This window comes from Chelonia mydas, chromosome 5 (assembly GCF_015237465.2).
Source record: "Chelonia mydas isolate rCheMyd1 chromosome 5, rCheMyd1.pri.v2, whole genome shotgun sequence".
Lineage (NCBI taxonomy): Eukaryota > Metazoa > Chordata > Testudines > Cheloniidae > Chelonia > Chelonia mydas.
Window position 1 is genome coordinate 4,195,693 of NC_051245.2, and position 18,081 is coordinate 4,213,773.

The 18,081-nt window shown below is 49.8% G+C and overlaps 1 protein-coding gene across 9 annotated transcripts in view; it reads left to right on the forward strand.

Moving 5' to 3' along the window:
• Positions 1–18,081, forward strand: part of CNTFR (ciliary neurotrophic factor receptor) — a 457,782-nt gene that overhangs the window by 398,184 nt on the left and 41,517 nt on the right. For all 9 annotated transcript variants that reach the window (XM_037902783.2, XM_037902782.2, XM_037902781.2 and 6 more), the window contains one exon: positions 14,516–14,679. In XM_037902783.2, the coding sequence (XP_037758711.1) occupies positions 14,516–14,679 (164 nt within the window). The remainder of the gene's footprint in view (positions 1–14,515; positions 14,680–18,081) is intronic.

Genomic DNA, 18,081 nt, shown 5'->3' on the forward strand with positions numbered 1-18,081 from the left:
TGCAGACAAACTGGAGAGAGTCCAGAGGAGAGCAACAAAACCGATAAACAGTTTAGAAAACCTAGAGTATCAGGAAAGGTTAAAACAACTGGGCATGTTCAGTCTTGAGAAGAGAAGACTGAGGGAGGACCTGAAAACAGTCTTCCAATATGTTAAGGGCTGTTATAAACAGGATGGTGATCAGTTGTTCTTCATGTGCACTAACGGTAGGTCGAGAAGTAATTGGCTTCATTGGCAGCAAGGGAGATTTTGGTTTTATATTCGGGAAAACTTTCTAATGTTAAGGGGAGTTAAGTTCTGGAATGGGCTTTCAAGGGACATTATGAAATCCCTGTCACTGGCAGACAAAGACTTGTCAGGGCTGGTCTAGTTTACTTGGTCCTGCCTCAGGGCAGGGGGCTGGACTCAACGACCCTTCCAGCCCTACAGCCTATGATATGTAAAACATTTTGTTCCTCGTCATGCACCTTCGCACTGTCTGTCTGGTGTGGAAAGTGGCTCCAGTGCGAGATAAGCTCAGGTAGCTGGTTACCTGCTCTTCCTGGCCTGTCCCTAGCCATTCCCACTTCTAGGTTAGGACACGTCACTGCAGGACTCAACTCTTCCTTGACTGGCCTTTTCATCACCAGAATTGTTCAGACCCAGGGCAGCCCACAGGAAAAGCTCCACTTGTGGGAGCTGTAGTGTAAACAAGGCTCAGGAGGGCTCCTAGGCTTTTACCAGAATGGTCTTATCTAGACTGAGATTTAAATTTGTGATATTAACTAGCTCTATCTAATTAACGCCTTCTAAAACTCCAGTCAAGACAAAGCCATTGAATTTTAGCACACGCTAAACTGTTCTAGCTAAAATCCACATTTTATATCTTTCTGAAATTGAGTGAAAGGCATTGAAATGTATCCACACTGGTAGCAAAAAAGAACTAGATTAGTTCCTGGAGGATAGGTCCATCAATGGCTATTAGCCAAGATGGTCAGGGACGTAACACCATGCTCTGGGTGTCCCTAGCCTCTGTTTGCCAGAAGCTGGGAGTGAACAGGGGGTGGATCACTTGATGATGACCTGTTCTGTTTATTTGCTCTGAAGCACTTGGCATTGGCCACTCTCAGAAGGCAGGATACTGGGCTAGATGGACCTTTGGTCTGACCCAATATGGCCGTTCTAATGTTCTTATTCAGTGGGGTTTTCAACAGGGTTAAACTACCCTGACTGAACTAACTTGATTAAAATTAGAAGGAGGTATCTACCCATCAGAGGAATGAGGAGTGAAGCCTTTTACTAGGCGTAGTTTGGGGAAACAACCTGACTAGTTTGAAGATGGAGTTTGATAAATTTATGAACAGGATGATATGATGGGATTGCCCGTGGTATCAGGGGACTGGACTCAATGACCCAGCAAGTCCCTTCCAGTCCTATGTTCCTAAAAAAAATCCACCTTTTTGTCCTAGTCTAGATAGGCCATTGTCATCTAACCCTCGTCTGAGTGGTGGAGGTAAACACACCTGAGCACTGTATATACTAGAGCTTCCACTGATATTGCACCCGCTGGGAATTGTGGCCCCAGAAACTTCTAGTGTAGACACAGCCAGCAGTAAATTCAGATGCAGCCTCAGATTAAAGGCTGTTCCTCCCCCGAGAAGTCCAGCCACACATTCAGGAGCTTAGCAGACTCTCCCTGACTCCCTCTGAATGGAATTGAATTGAATCTCAGTTGAGCATGGAGCAAGTCTGGCACTTGTTTCCTTGTCAGACCACCAGCGATGGGGCCCATCTAAACAGCCAGAGCCCTGGGAAGAACTAACCTTCTTTGGTGTGCTTCCTCCCCCTCCCCTGCTCTAGTCTCCAACAGAAAACCCCCTCCCCAGAAGCCCAGAAGATGAACTCTAATTGAGTGGAAAATGACTGGCACATTCTTCTGATGTCCTTTGCTGCTGCCTCACTTGCCGGTCACATAACGCCGCTTGTTAGCATCCAGCTGCAAGGAGTCACTCTGTGTTGCCATTTTAAATGATGGCTGCAAGATGTGTTCGAACCCTCTGGCCCCTGTCTCTGCTCAGTAAGGAATCCGGGCTGCTGTCCTCCCTTCTCTGGCCTGGAAAGGGTTTTCTGAGTTATGCTTTCTGCAAAGGTATCAGTATTCGCTGAGGCTGGGAGAGGAGCTTGGAGCTCAGGGCAGCCAGGAATGGGGAGAGGAGCCGGGGTGTCTGATGTGCCCCTTACCATGCTCCACAAGCCAAACGCCCCTGCTCCTTGCCCCAAAGGAGCGTGGGAGCCGACAGACAGGTGCCATCAGCAGAGAAGGGAGAGAGCCTGGAGAGAGGGAGTGGGTCATGGGTGGGAGCAGTGAGAGTGGGCCGGGGGAGCAGGTGGAGGCCTTGGAGCAGAGACACACAGAGAGGGACTAGATACAGTGAACATGGGAGCTATAAACCCTCAGGCCATAAACTGACCATTAGCTATTGCAGCTCAGGAGAAAACTTCCCCTGTGGGAAGATTGTCCCATCACCAGGGATACCAGGCTAGACGGGCCCCCGGTCTGATCCATCCTGGCAGCGCCGAAGTCCCTGTAGGCAGCGTGAGCAGGCAGAGACATGTTGGCGAGACCTTACAACGGGACGAGAAGGAGCCAGCCCATGCCTGAGCTGCCGTAAGCGTGTGATCCAGTTCAAAAGGATCCTCTCCCTGGGGAGGGTGAAGAGCAGTACATTCTGGGTTGGGCAGGGGGAGGACAGCCAGAGGTTACTCATCAGAAAGGGCTTGGACTCTGATAGGGCTGCCTGGATGACTCCACTTGTGCCTCCAGAGGACACGAAGGGTGTGTCTACACTGCAATAGGCACCCACGGCTGGCCCAGGCCGGCTGCCTCAGGCTCACAGGGCTTGGGCTAAGAGGCTGTTTAAATGCAGTGTTAGATGTTCAGGGGTCAGGCTGCAGCCCGAGCTTTGGGACCTTCCCATCAACTGGCACGGGCCAGCTGTGGATTTTCAGTTGTGGTGTAGACGTACCCTAAAGTGCCAAGGAAAGGAGCGAGAGCTTCCCTCTTGTGCGGGGTGGGGCAGGTGGGGGTGGGCAGGGCCTTGAATCTCATGGCTTCCTGGTTCAGCCTATGGTTTCCATGCAGGAGTCAGGAACTGCTGGTCGTTGGCTGGGAAACACCGTGAAGCAAAGGAGCCGGCATGTCTAAGGCAAGCCGCCATTGTGCCTGCACTGACGGGCGGGGCGTCGGGTTCAGTGGGCGGGTGCTGGGTGGGACTGGGGGCCTGTGAGAGACAGGAGGTCTGACTCTGGCTGTGTGTACTCTTGGAGCTGGGGCTGCGAGTCCGACTCACGCAGACCCACTCATGCTAGCTCTCTTCGAGCTAGTGTAGCTGGGGTAACACGGCAAGCAACGGCACAGGCTGGCCATGCCGAACACAAACCCGCCTGAACCCTGTGGGTGTGAACTCGGTGTGGCTAGCCTGGGCCACCGCTGCCTCTGCCCGTGCCCTCGTGGCTACACTGCAGTCCTTAGTGCACTCGCTCCCTGAGACCTAGCACCAGGATGTCTGTGCAAGCTGGTAGTCACACCCCAAGCTCCTAGTGTAGACGTAGCCTATGACTGTGTTCCCCGCCCTCTGGCACCCAGTCTGGCCGAGCGTCGTGCGAGGAAACTCCCTCTCCCTGCCCCCTCCATGGTAAAACAGACCAAAAGCATCATGTCTGGGCAGAAAAATTAGCCAGGTTCGACAGGAGCAGGGAGGGGACCTAGGACCTACTTTGCCTAGGGGAGGGGGGCTAGAAACATGCAGTTTTGCTCCATTTCCTGAAGGGAAAATGCTGGGATGTTCACCCCCTGTCGACTCCTCACCTGCTGGCTGAGCATAACAAACCACAGTATTTACCGGTGACTCTCGCCTGGCCTTAGAGAGGCAGCATGGGGGGCCCATTCGCTGGCGGGTCACCAGCATCCACAAGCTGCTACCCTTATCTGGTGGTTTGGTGGCCCAGCTGTGAAGTGAGCCCAGCTCTCAACAGATATCCGACCTGTGACAGGTTTCCCCCTCCCCCCCGGGGTGCCACCTGGACCTGGGGTACCACTGAGCCCCCCGACCCACCATCCTGGGCTCCCTTTACACTGTACTGCTGTGACCAGCCTGCCAAGCCCTCTCCCAGGCTCCCACACACATACAGGTAGGGACACACCCAGCTGCAGTACATACAGACGCTGTGATCAGCTCTGCATGGGGAGGCTACAGCTAAGGAACTGCCCAGCTGCTCAAGTGCACGCCCCTCCCTACCAGGAGTATAAACCCAAAATTATACCGTCTTGCACTGCACAGGGAATTGTACAGCATAAGCTCATGAAATTAGCCCCCTCCCTCAATGAGGAGAAGGATATGCAACAGCTTTCTGCCCCAAGTTATGACTCCCACACACTGGCTTGTGATAAAGAAAAAACAAGTTTATTAACTACCAAAGATAGATTTTAAGTGATCATAAGGGATAGCAAACAGATCAAAGCAGGTTACCTAGCAAACAAACAAAACACGCAAACTAAGTTTAATATACTAAAGAGATTGTATATGAGTAGCAACTTCTTTCCTTAAATTATAATTCAAGCAGGCTGCAGAGATTCCTAAGAGGCCAGCTGCACTTGCTTACAGCTAAAAGCCCCAGGTGTTCCTTTCACAGGCTAAAAATCCCTTTAGCCTGGGTCCAGCACTTCCCCCAGTTCAGCCTCTGTTCCTTCGGTGTTTTCAAGAGTCTCTTTGGGTGGAGAACCACAGTGATATCACTCCCTTGCCTTATATAGCTTTTGTTTAAGGCAGGGAACCCTTTGTCTCAAAGCTTGGTTCCCACGCCAGTCAGTAGAAAAACACTGGTATTCCAAGATGGAGACCAGCACCAGGTGACTTGGTCTCTGTCCCTATAGTGTCACAGCTGCCATGACTTGGAGACTGTTTGTAGCTTCCTCAAGAAGACCCCCAGGTGGGAAATAAGCTTCTTCTAGGCCTATTGTTCTCCCTAATGGTTCATTAACTTGAATGGGCCTTTCCCAGCCAGCCATCTAGACTGACAGTCTTTTGCCTAGTGGGTGTTCCCCAGGTGAAAACAGATTTGTAATACAGATACATAGTCAATATTCCTAACTTCAGATACAAAAATGATACATGCATACAAACAGGATAATCAGATTCAGTAAATCTTAATCTTTCCAATGATATCTCACATGACCCATCTTGCATAAAATACATCATTATGTATTAATCATATCATATCATATCGTAATATCAGTGAAGAATATGGGGTGTAGTGTCACATGACCCCCATCCTGATAGGCGCTATTTGGGCCCTGAGTGGCCTTCTCACTGGAAGCCAATTACTGAATGGGCCGTGGAGAAGTGATCCCTACAGGCCATAGCTGGGGTGAGGAGTGAGCCTGGAGGACAGTTGCATGGCCTCTGCCCACAGGACACTTTGTCCTTTGCTTATAGTGGGGACTGCCAGAGCCTTTCACGAGTACAAACATCATTCTGATAGAGAAGAGACTCCAGCACTGTCATTCACGTTTGCTGTATGTGGGGGAGGGGGAGCGAACAGCTCCTCTCTGAATCCTGACTTGTGTTTTAACAGCTTTAAAGCAGCCTGACAGATGGTATTTGCATTCTTCAGGCAAAAGAGGGGAGGGGGGAAAAAAAAAACACCACCTCACCTCCGCGATTTTTCTGATGGGAGCCTTGGGCAAGTTATCAAAAGAAAATACACGGCATTAAAAATGTAACATCCTGCTGGTGCTAATTATTCCGCATATCAAAAGCAATTCAAGGCAAACGCAGTTCCAAGCGAACAGCGGAGTGCAGGCCACCAACCTAAGGAAGGGAAAGACATTTTCGGCTCGTTCGGATGCGATAACATGCTCAAATGCAATCCCGGCACTTGAAAGGGCAGGCGTTCCCTGACCCCTTCGACCTGAAAGGAAACCAGAGCATTCTGCAGAACGGCATACAGATTATACGCAAGGGAGACTTCACCGCCCCCCAAAACACAGCCACCTCTCAGATGGTAGCCCGGCCACGTTGAGCAGCAATTTATAATGTGAGGACAGAGAGAGGCAAAATGGCCTTGGAGTCAAGGCACTGAACTGAGCCGGAAGATCCAGGTTCAGTTCCTGACTCTGCCACAGGCCCCCTGTGTGGTCTTAGGGAAATCACTTAATCTCCCTGTGTCCCAGCTGTACAGTGAGGTTAATGATTCTTCCTTACTTCCAAGGGGCTTTGTGAGGATCCGGTATTAATGTCTGTGAGGTGCTCACGTGCTACACAGATGGGTCTGTAACAACCTACACAGCAGGTCAGTTCAATTTAAACTACTTAGGCAGGCAAAATTAAAAGACCTAGACTGGAATTTGGCCAAGCCGTGGAGTTTAATACCCTTACTCTTGTGAAAAATGCCCCGGGATATTGAATGATCCTAAGTGATCGGTTTTACCGTTCGGTTGAAAGACGGTGGCTCGGACAGTGCAGTGTGCTGTGGTACTGACTGACAGCACAGAGTGCCTCGTCAGTTCCACTTCCTGCAGCACGTTGGTTTTACTCAGAGAGTTCCTCCTTTCCGTGACTGATGGGGCCGGACTGCTTAATTTCTGAGATATGACAAGGTGACTGGCTGGGGTGAGATCTGAAAAGCTCAAGTTTGTCTGACCGGGGCAGGGGCTCTCTGAAAAGGAGGGAGTTCACACAGCATGGCAAGCTTGGAAATGAAAACACGGGAAGGAAATTTACGTGGCCACTCCAGTGTTGCCCTTGCTGCTCTTAGAAGTACTGGGCCAGTAGCAATTGGTAAATAGATCTTTTTTGCTGAGGATTATTTATATGATGAATTTTCCCCGTTTTTCTGCCAGTGAATTATCCATGAAGGGATTTTGAGTCTGTTTTAAATGAATTGGGTCAGCCTTTGAAATGGGGTGCTACACATTTTATGTGAACTCCTCCTGGCCTAGGCACTAGTTGTGAGCTAAGTGATTCATTTACTACTTCCACTGTTCTCTGGTCTACCCCTCATTTCTCATTGCTGGCATGAAGTGGGTTACCTGAGTTACGTGGTATTGTTTCTGCTCTCTGACTGGATGACTGACATTTTTTGAAGGCGCGAAACCAAAGACATCAAATGAGAGACTCAGGGTACCTCCATAAACATGGCAAAGTCTTTGCAAAAATCACAGAACCCCTGTTTGATATCTACTTGTTTGAATGCTAGCAAGAATGCTCCTGGTCAGTTAGAAAGGTCAATCTTTTCTACAACCTAAATGGTTACCATGTGGTTCGTATGTCCCCATAGGGTTCAATCCAGCCCATCCCTATGGAGAACAATGCAGGCTTGTCCCCTATGATACATTTGTTATTGTTTTGTACAATCTAATTATAAAAGATCGAAATGGTAGGGGTTCCCACTTGTTCTACCAGTGTAATTAAACGGCTATAGTTATACCAGTATAACTTCCTTTGGGGACACGCTTATTCCAGGATAAAAGTAGCTTTTTTCTGTCTTAAACCACTTCCCAAGCAACATTATCTTATACGAGAATGAGTGTCCTCAGAGGGTTACACCAGTAGAACTATCTCAGTTTAAATTCACACTTTACCTTATCCCAGTATAACTTTCTTGGGTAGGCAAGTCCTTCATTTCACCCTGTTACTCTACAGTGCTTGCTATATTTTCTTTTTGTGTTTTTTACTGCTTGCAAATCGGTCGTGAGCCGAGGCTGAGTCCTCTTAGCGGATCAGTTGGTTGATTTAATGTGTATAAAAGAATGCCTTTTGTTCTTCCTACAGCAATCCCTGCAGGTCTCCCAGTCATTTCGGTTGCTCTTTGCTAAACTCCCTTCAGCTTGTCAATAGCTTTTTGGCAAGGGGGTGCCCAGAACTGAACTCTGTCCTCCTCAACCCCTGCCCTGTCTGCCTGTCTGTCTGTCTGTCTGTCGGTCGGGGCCCCCTCACTATAGTATTTGAGCACTAGATAGCAGATCTCCTCAGTGAAATCCTGAGAACAGATCTAAACCAGTTACAAAGCTGGAGAATGTATACAGCATGATAGGAAGCAGTTATGCTGTAGACTTTACACTTGATCTGAAGCTGGCATCTGTTAGACTTTCAAAGTTTGCCCCTTCTTGCCCTTTACTGCTGTCTTCCAGAGTGTTCCAAACTTCTGTAGGCTCCCCTGTGCTAGTTAATAGGTTCCTCCTCTGTGGTGGTGCAGATGGAAACAAGGTTTTCAGGACTGGCTGCCTTGCACATTGGAATCTCTCTGGGAAGTTATTAGTTGATTGGAGATGAAGGATTTCTTCTTGAACAGTCCATCAGACAAACCAGCTGGTATATTCCAGAGAAGCTAGAACTGTGACACTGATTTATACATAGCTGCAAATGTACACGGCACTTTTCAACCCTAAATTAAGCCGTTTTTCCTGCTCCAAAGAGCTTCCACCCTAAGATGGACAAAACAAACAATGGTAGCAATGCTAGCTGCGGTCATAGTATCCGGCATTGGCCGAGCCCTGGTCCCACTGGAAACAAAGGTAAAACTCCCACTAGCTGAATAATTTCTTCTCCCTGAACCATCTCTCACTGAGACCAGGATACAAATGTTCCGTGAAACTAGCTGGCCCCTCAGTGCACAATCAGAATGAACGTATATTCTGGTGTTAGCGAGGTGACACACAGGCGCCTAGACAACCAGAGCTGGGAAGAGTCAGTGAGCTGAGGATATTCTTCAGTTTGACCACAAGCTGCTAGGCTCAAAGCAGAAACCACTGGGTGAGGTTCTGTGACCTGTGCTATACAGGATGATCACAATGGTCCTTTCTGACCTGAAAATCTGTGATGAGAACATGGCAGAAACAGCCCAGTTTGTCACACCATTTTGCAGATTGGGGATGCTGTTGTTCTTCACACAAATCCTGAGAGCCTGACTCCATTTTTAAGCAATCCTTATTCAGGCAAAACTCCCACTGATTCGGGGAGAACCGAACAAGGACCTCAGGGTTGGGAGCACTGTTTTCTAAACACACTGGAGCGCCGTTTGCAGACTGTCTGCTGACCACAAACGTGCAGACCCACTCAAGGACTGAGTCTGCTGCTGCTCAGAGCCAGAAGATTCTCTCCCAGAAATCTCCAGTGTAAAAGTAGCTTTTTTCTGTCTTAAACCACTTCCCAAGCAACATTATCTTATACGAGAATGAGTGTCCTCAGAGAGTTACACCAGTAGAACTATCTCACTTTAAATTCACACTTTACCTTATCCCAGTATAACTTTCATTTTATACCTCCATTTTGCTTGGGAAAAAAGTTTAGTTCAAAGGGCTGCTCCACATGCGAATGGCTCGTAACCAAATCTCTGACAAAATGGATGGATTTGTTCCACCCACTGATACTATTTTGGTATTTGTTCTTACACTGGGACTCTCGTTCCATCCACAAAGAGCCAAGCCCATCCCTGGTGCAGCTTCACTGACATCTGGGGCCATAGTCTGCCCTCAGTTACACTGGCGTAAACCCAAGGGGTCACGTATCCAGCTGTCAGCCCATTTGAAGCACATGTGCACCGATCTTCACCCCAGTATCCGAGTCCTTCCCTGTCTATTTGACGAAGCTACTCTGGCTTTACAAATGACAGCAGGATTTGGCTCAGAGCATGACACTGGGAGAGAGTTTGGCCCTGAGTGTTTGGGTCCTTAGCAAACACAGCAAAGGAGAAACACCTGCAAAGTGAATGGATTTAAGTTGGAGGGTTTGAAAGTTTCCCCTGTCGCAATATCTCACATTCACCCAGCCCAGCGCCTTTCATCCCCAAGGCTCCTCGCAGACTTGATGTTAAGCTGGATTTTGAAATCATCTGCATTCGTTCAGCAACACAGATTTTTGTTTTGCAAACCAAATCCACAAAGTCCACAGAGCCAGGCTGGATTTATACTTTTCCGTATGTGTTTGGACTCAAAGGCCCTTTTAATGGAAGCCGATGTCCACCCCAGGCCCCGGGATTCAAAGCAAGAGAAGGAATTACACAGCCATCTGGAGTAGCTCAGGACTGCACAGACCCGACAAATCCTCCCCCTGCTGCTTGTTGATAAAAGGCAAAGCCACCAGAGGGAAATCAGGCCTGATAATAATTGTCCCCCCTCCCCAGCTGGCCTGCTACCAAATGGGGTGATTGTGCCTCAAAAGTGACCCCCAAAAAGCACATGCATTTGCACACGTCACCTGGCTATAACACCCCACCTCCTCCCCAGTGGATAAAACCTTATAAGGAAAGTCATGGGGGAGTTGAGGATGCTCAGCACCTGGCAGCATCAGGCCCGTAGGATCGCGTCTTTCCAGCTGTCGGCCAGACAGGCCAAGCCCATTGTCTAACCCCCCCCGAACCTGACACGATGCAACATGTGACGTGCTGAACAGAGAGATAAGGGGAGCGCAGGAGGTGCCCCTGCTGGGATCGGTCAGTCATTCTCCCAGGCATGTGCACATCTGCCTCGTGACCTCATCTTTTCCTCTCCCCGACCCCCCCCTTCGCGGCTCGTAGGCAGGACAGCAGCAGTGAGGTTCCAGGGGAGGCGAGGGAGGTGGCGGGTTGAGGCAGGGCGCTCCATCCGGGAGGGAGGGAGGACGCTGGTGAGAGAAGGGGCTGAACAGGTGTCGAAGCTGGCGTTGTGGCGGGGGCGCCATCAAAGGAGACGGGGCCTGAGGTGTCGGCCGAGCGATGTGGGGCCTGGAACGCTGGGATCAGAAGTTTAAGAGGCAGCCAGTGAATTGATGCAGCGGCAGGCAAGATGGGTGAAGCGACGGGAGAGGGAAGCTGTGGCTCAAGGATGCAGGCTCAAGATCCCCTGTGTCTCTGTCTGCCGTTCCCATGACTGGTCCCCCGCCATCCTCTCTGCATCAAAGGCCCTCCCCATCCCTGCTCGCTCAGGTACCGCCCTCCTGCACTCGAGGCACTCCTTCCCACTCACGCCTCCTGCTGGGCCTGCTGGACGGGAACTCGCCGCGCAAAGAATAACCAGCCCCCAGTTCTTCCTTCCCCTGGGTTCCCCAATGCATCCTGCCTTCGCAGCTATGTCGCAAGCACCTCAGGGCAGGGGCTGTCTCTGTGTCGTGTCCAGTACAGCACCATGCACATTGCCAGGGCCCAGCAGATAATAACAACAATCACAGTACAGAAGTTGCTCATTAACTAGACAGGTATCTTATGCTGCTGCTGTCCCTCTACCCAGCAGTAGCAGATATCTGGGCCTTGCGGGACGGTTAGATGAGGAGTCTGGGTAATTTCTTAGTGTAACTTCATTTATTTACATTATATTCACCAGTCCTGGAACAGTGGTGGTCACAAGCAGCCCACAGGCAACCCCTTCTTCCAGGAATCTCAGCCCCCCAAGAACTGACTCTAGTTAGAGAGCAGAGACTGAACTCCCTTGCTGCTGGCTACAGCTCCCACCCAAAAGTAATCACATCACAAAACTAACAACAAGCAGCATGACTTCAAAGGCTGAACAGCACTTGCATGCTCAGAAAAAGAACTCAGAAAAAGACTGCGTATAACAGCGCCACCCGGTGACTCCTCCATAACACTTTTGGATAAAGGGCATGATCTATTGGCCTTGTGAGTCCTTTGGCCACCCGCCTTTTGTGTGTGGTTGTACCATTGTCCACAGGAATCACCACTGGCCAAAGTCCTGTGGTAGGAAGCAGAGGAGTAACCGTTGGAGGCATCCAGAGGAAGCCAGGGCACTCTAGTTACAAACCTAGGCTCATCCTGTCCAAGCTTCTTCCTGTCGACAGAGAGAACCAGGCTGCAGATTGTGGAACTGTCCAGCAGCAGCCAGGGCTAGGGTGGTGGACTCCTCCAGAGGCTGCTGGAGACGAGACAGACAGACACGTTACACTCAGCTTGAGTTTTATTCAAAAGCCTCGAGGATTCCCATGGGGTCCTCCGCCCCTCTGGCGGAGTGCTGCATGGCCAAGAGCTACCCTGAAAGCCCCATCCTCCCTCATACTAAACTTCCAGCGCCCTGGAGCGAGGGGCTCCCTCTCCAGTTCCAGGCTAGGGAGGCACCGGACTGTCGGCTAGCAGGGTCGTGAGCATGGCAGAGACGGAGCAGAAAGGGAGGTCCCCTCCCGAGCCTGAACCCCAGTACTGCATGGGGTTGGAGGGAGCCCGTCACCTCAGCAGCTCCCCTGGGATCCTGGGGCTCAGAGGGCATAGCTGCATGAGGCCCGCTGTTCATCAGACGCCCGCAGAGAGAGGATCTGGGACTGAGAGAGGCTGAGGAGGCTCTGGTTGAACAGGGTCCTCGGCGCCAGGTGTCCCTCTGCTGCTGAGTCCCAATTTGTGAATCCTAGTCACTGATCGTCACCTGGCCAGTCAGTTGCCATGGAGATGATTGGCCAGGGGGTGTATTCAGAGTGGTGGTGGAAGTCATGTCATCTGCAGATACTGAAGGCCAGATGGCCATTATTGGCCTGGCCTCTTGTGTACCACAGGCCAGGAAGCCATCTCCAAAATTGGTGTGATGATACCTCCTGCACAGGCTTGCTCCCTGAGACTGAGGCAAAGCCCAGTGGAGTCAGAGGCCATCTTTGTATTGGCGTCAGTGGGCTCTGGGCCAGTCCCCACTTACCCGGAGACGATAGAATTGCTCTCCCATTGTGAAAGTGCGTTGTCGAACCACCTCCCACCCTGCTCCATCTCCGTGCAGCTATAGACGGCTGGTGCCTGTTTGCGATGCTGCAGTGAGGGAAAGAGATCGTGTAGCCCAATGAATTGTTCTGGCATCACTGCCCTTGAGCTGAGAGCAGAACCGGAGGGATTCGCTCACCTGTTTGGTTTGGAAGGGCCCACACTGGTGCACAGACAGGAGCACACAGCTTTCTCAGGCAGGGTTTATTTTGCAATCTGGATGTGTCCGGCTGCCAGGTTCTGGGGCATATCTATCTAACCAGCTCCCCAGGAGAGTATAAGCATGAATGGGGAGACAGAACACACAGCTAGGTTTAGGCGCCCTGCAACTTCTGGGCTTCTCACCTGTTCAATAATTAACACGTTGTTAATTACCACAGAACATAGGCAGCAGGTTCAAAACAAATAAAAGGAAGTATTTCTTCATACAACGCACAGTCAACCTGTGGAACTCCTTGCCAGAGGATGTTGTGAAGGCCAAGACCATAGCAGGGTTCAAAAAAGAACTAGATAAGTTCATGGAGGACAGGTTCATCAATGGTTATTAGCCAGGATGGGCAGTGATGGTGTCCCTAGACTCTGTTTGCCAGAAGCTGGGAATGGGCAAAAGGGGATGGATCACTTGATGATGACCGGTTCTGTTCATTCTCTCTGGGGCACCTGGCACTGGCCACTGTCAGAAGACAGGATCCTGGGCTAGATGGACCTTTGGTCTGACCCAGTGTGGCCGTTCTTATGTTATGTTCTTAACATGAAATAGTGCAGCACACTAATGCCCTCACACTGACCTTGGCCTTTCATAGACTTGCTAAAGCAAATTAAAAGTTTTAGAAGTTGGGAGTTCAGTTCAACAGTGCTTGGTGGGACACCGCCCCATTCCCCAAGAAGAAAATGGCCTGTCTCTAAGTATAGTAATGATTGATTCGCTATCGATACCCTAATACGTCTTCAGCTTCAAAGCACTTTACAAACCTCAGCTAATTACTCCTCACTCAAAACGCCTCTGAAGTAGGTGAGCAAATATTCCAATATCCCAAACTAGAGCCAAAGGGGAAGAGGCTGAAAGTTGGGGGAAGAAGGTAAAACAGAAGGGACTTGTGCTCTGGGTGATCATGAAGAGTCAGTAACTGACCTGGGTTGAATCCTATGTTCTCAGTCCTTCTGAAGCCTAAATCTTCATCAAAGTCAAAGACCAAATTCTGAGGCTTTTACTCCGTTCTTATTCAGGCCAAACACTCCTTGAAGTCAGCTCGGCTGAGTAACGAGCACCAGCTTTGGCCCTTTGATTTCATAGGAACATAGGATGTCAGACTGGAAGGGACCTCCTGGGTCATCCCCTTGAAAGTGATGGTTTGGGGTCAGGATTGAGCACAGACGGCTTAGAAGTGTACCATACAAGTGTCTATAACTCATTACCAGTCACCTCATCTCACCTAGTCCTCAAGTACAATGTCTGTCTGTCTGTCTCTCTATCACCCCTGTACATCTATCTGTCTGTATGATCCTCCTCAATGTAGTACCTGTTGCTTCTAATCTGTACAGGGAAAAGCATCTGCTATTCCACATATTTACTGTATGCTTCATAAAACATATTGCAACATAGCCACAAAGTATAAGGCGGAGTCTAGAAGCTACGTGGCCATGTTGCACATCTAGCTGATATTTTGTGAGTGGCAAAATGTACCATGGGAGGAAGTTACCTGCGGTGTGTTTGTACCTGGAGTAGAGCTACCCCAGCCCTGTCTTGTGAAATAGCATGAGAATGGACTAAGAGTATAAGGTGTAAAAAGACCTTTCTGTATTATTCCAGTAAAGCCGGACCCTCCAGAGAACGTGGTGGCCAAGCCAGTATCCAACAACCCCCGGAGGCTCGAAGTGAGGTGGCAGAACCCTTCCTCTTGGCCTGACCCCGAGTCCTTTCCGCTCAAATTCTTCTTGAGGTATCGCCCCCTCATCCTTGACCAGTGGCAACATGTGAGTGACCTCTCAATCGCCTTCACTGAGGGCCAGGTGGTGGAGGGAAGGCTAGGGGGTTGTTGGGTTGTGAGGCCCAAGCCTGCAGCCCCTCCTTACCTGCTGTGAAGTGAGTGGAGTTAAGGGGGACACTAAATGCCTCAGAATGGGCCTATGGCTTGGGAAGGACCTCGGACAGGAGGTGCTCGGGAACGGGAAGGGGCTTTATTGCTGCAAAGGCGCGGTTACTGCCTGGTAACCAGCTTGCAGAAAACGCACATTTGATTCTTTCCTTCATGTCAGGCCCAGCAAACGCAACCAAGAGCTGGCGTCCCTTTCAAGTCCCCATTCCACCTTCAAACCACTCCCCCACTCTGCATTGTAATATGGGGCCAGTCTCTATTTTCCATACATATGTTCTACATAAAGCTTGCCTGCTGAGACGTAAGAGCCATTTGAAGTGTAAATGTCACCGCATTTAAATGCGCTCTGCCATGTTAGACTCCAAACCAGAGATAAAAAATACCTTGTGCCAGAACACATTGTATTGTCAGGGACTCCACCTGTGCCTTGACGTTATCGTAGTTTTACTTTTATTTCTTGTTTTTGTTTTTTAAAGAAAGTTGTCAGTGAGGCTCTTAGGACAGAAGTCCACTGTTAGCTAGAAGACCTGGGATAGCACGGGTAACAGCATTTGTGAGTCTCCACAGTCCGTTCAACCTTTGTCTTCTCTTCTGAGACTGGCTGACTATAATCCCAATTAGGGCGATGTTTGGTGGTGGGCTGTGTGATGGGGAGATTATTAGCTCACTGGCAAACAGAGCGAGACCAACAGCTTGGTGGTAGACCTGCATTTCAGATACGTTTGTAGAGCTGGTCCATGTTTCTTTGTCACACGGGCTTTTTTGATGAAAAAAGATCTTTTGAAGGCAAAGAAAATTTCTGTGTCAAATTTTTGGGTCCTTAGGTGTTTTCTTATTTTTTGACCAGGTGAAAATGTGTAGTTTTGTTCCCAATTGAAATTTTTGTTTCTTTTTTTGAAAATCAAGAAATTCTTGGCTTTGGGGGGGAATTTTTGTCCCCTTTTCTTTCTCTTTACCCCACCCATTTTCCCACTGGAAAGCAGGGGGGTGAAGAGGGGAGGGGAGCCTGACAAATAAAACCTACAAATAAAAATATGGTTTTTTAGGTTTTTGAACACTTTCATAAACAAACAAAAAATTTGTGTTTGAAATGCAAAATTTGGTTTCACTTGGCCAAAAATCAGAAGACCCAGGGGAAGTTTCAAACAAAACAATTGCAGACAGTGCTTTTCTGACCAGCTCTGTTCTTTTGGCTCCTTGCAGGAATGACATGAGCAATCAGATGATCTTTCATCTGTCTTGTTTTGGGATGGGAGTAACCTGCCTGTCCACACCAGTGACAGCAGCAATCCTGCTGCCTACAGCTCCTTGGGTCAGGGTGGCTATGTCTGTCTCACTATGAGCTCTCAAGATAGGCCTGCCCGCTCGGTCTGATTGTGTGCCTGAGTGCCGGTCGTTTTATGCTGTGCCTCAAGAGAAAAGGGGACTTGGCAGTTTTTCAGCCTCCTGGAGTCTGTTAAATATGATTGCTGGCATTTGAAACTATGTTAAGAGCGGAAGAATGGTCCCGTGGCTAGGGATGCTAGCCTCAGATGTGGGAAACCCTGCTCCGCCACCGACTTCCTGTGTGACATTAGGCAAGTCACTTAACCTCTCTGTGTGCCACAATGGGGATAAGCACACCCTGTACTTCACAGGGGGCCCATGAGGCTAAACTCATTAAAAACTGTATGGTGCTCAAATACCAAGGCGAGTGGGACTATCTCAATATGTTAGATGAGAATTCTCAGTAAAAATACAAGCCCCAAGAAACAGTCAGTCCCCAGTGTAACACCCCAATGTGATTCATCGCTGCAATCTGGAGATGATTCCCCATTGCATCTGGGAGTGGAGATGTAGATGAAAACAATCCTTTGCTCCATATTGCATGGCTTGGCATTCCTGTTTTAAGAACCAAGGTGCCTGATCCAGAACTGCTGATGTTCCGGGCTTTTTCCCTCTCTGCCATCACTCATGCTGTGGCTGCATCATTCTTCTGTATTGTTTGTTTATATATTTAAAAAAACCCAGAACCTAATTGTGAGTGACGTGACACCAGTCGCTGGAGCGGGTCAAATAATGCAAAAGTGTGTTTGGGAATAATTTGCTCAGTGACTGACAGCCAACATTTGCCGACGAAGGTCCTGGGCTCATTATTAGACTGTCTGTCAAGCCAGCTGGAGAATGAAAAATACGATTTGTGAATAAGCTGAATGAAAATGCCGCTATTCATCAGGTGAATTATTTGCAGTGATTAATTCAATCAGCTCTTTAAAGTCAGACGGGGGTAGCACTGCAGGGCCATGCAAGATTCCCTACACAGCTCTTTCAAGCCACTTGAATTCACAGCTGCAGCACTTCCTGCCAGTCCAGCCCTGGGCTCCCCCCAACACACACACAGCTTTGCATATCCACCACAGTCCCAACCCACACCCTGCCTCCCTGCCAGTCCAGTCCAGGGATACCCCCACATACACACAGAGCCCTGGGCATCCCCTCCTCCCACCCCCGCCACAGCTTTGTCAATGCACCACAGTCCCACCCACACAGCTCTGCCAATGCATCTTAATCCTGACCAGCAGCAAGTCCTGTTATGCCAGTCCTGGCACACTGCTGGCCAGCGACCAGCGTGTCTGAGATGAGGCCACCACATGTGCCAAGCCTGCACTGATGACAGGCAAGAGGCGGCCCTGAGCTCCTGGTACCGTGCCGGGATGTCACTCGCACTGTGACCAGTTCGGCCGGGTGCTGTGCAGCAGTTGAACAAGAGGCTCTGAGGTTTCATTTGCCGAGAAGGGTAGCTGGGCACCGAATGAGAGGCCGTTCCTCTGCCCACAGCCTGAAGGGGACGAGCAGGTGTTGACTGGCATGGAAATGGTTAATGAGTGTAAAGTGTCACAGACAGGTCCCTTCTCTGCATACTGTATCTTTCCCAGGTGGCCTGAGCCCTTCCCCTCCCTATGGGAGTCTAGGGACCAGTACACTGGACTAGGGCATATTCCGGGAAGGGGAGGTGCATCCCAAGCCATGCGGGTCTCCAAGCTGCCCTGACAGGCTGTTTGGCTGACACAGGGGTGCAACGAGCTATCGGTGCAAGCACAAGGAGCCCTCCTGCGCTCAGCTCCCCACATGGCAAGGCCATTATACACGACCTGACTGCTGACCGCGGGAACGTCCATCACAAAGTGTCCCGGCAGGTTAATAAAAAGGAGGCCAGGTGGAGAAAGATGGAACTTTGCCAGCAGCCACAAGAAGCAATGAAACCATATGCTGGTACGTATGCCCAACCCCACCATTCTTG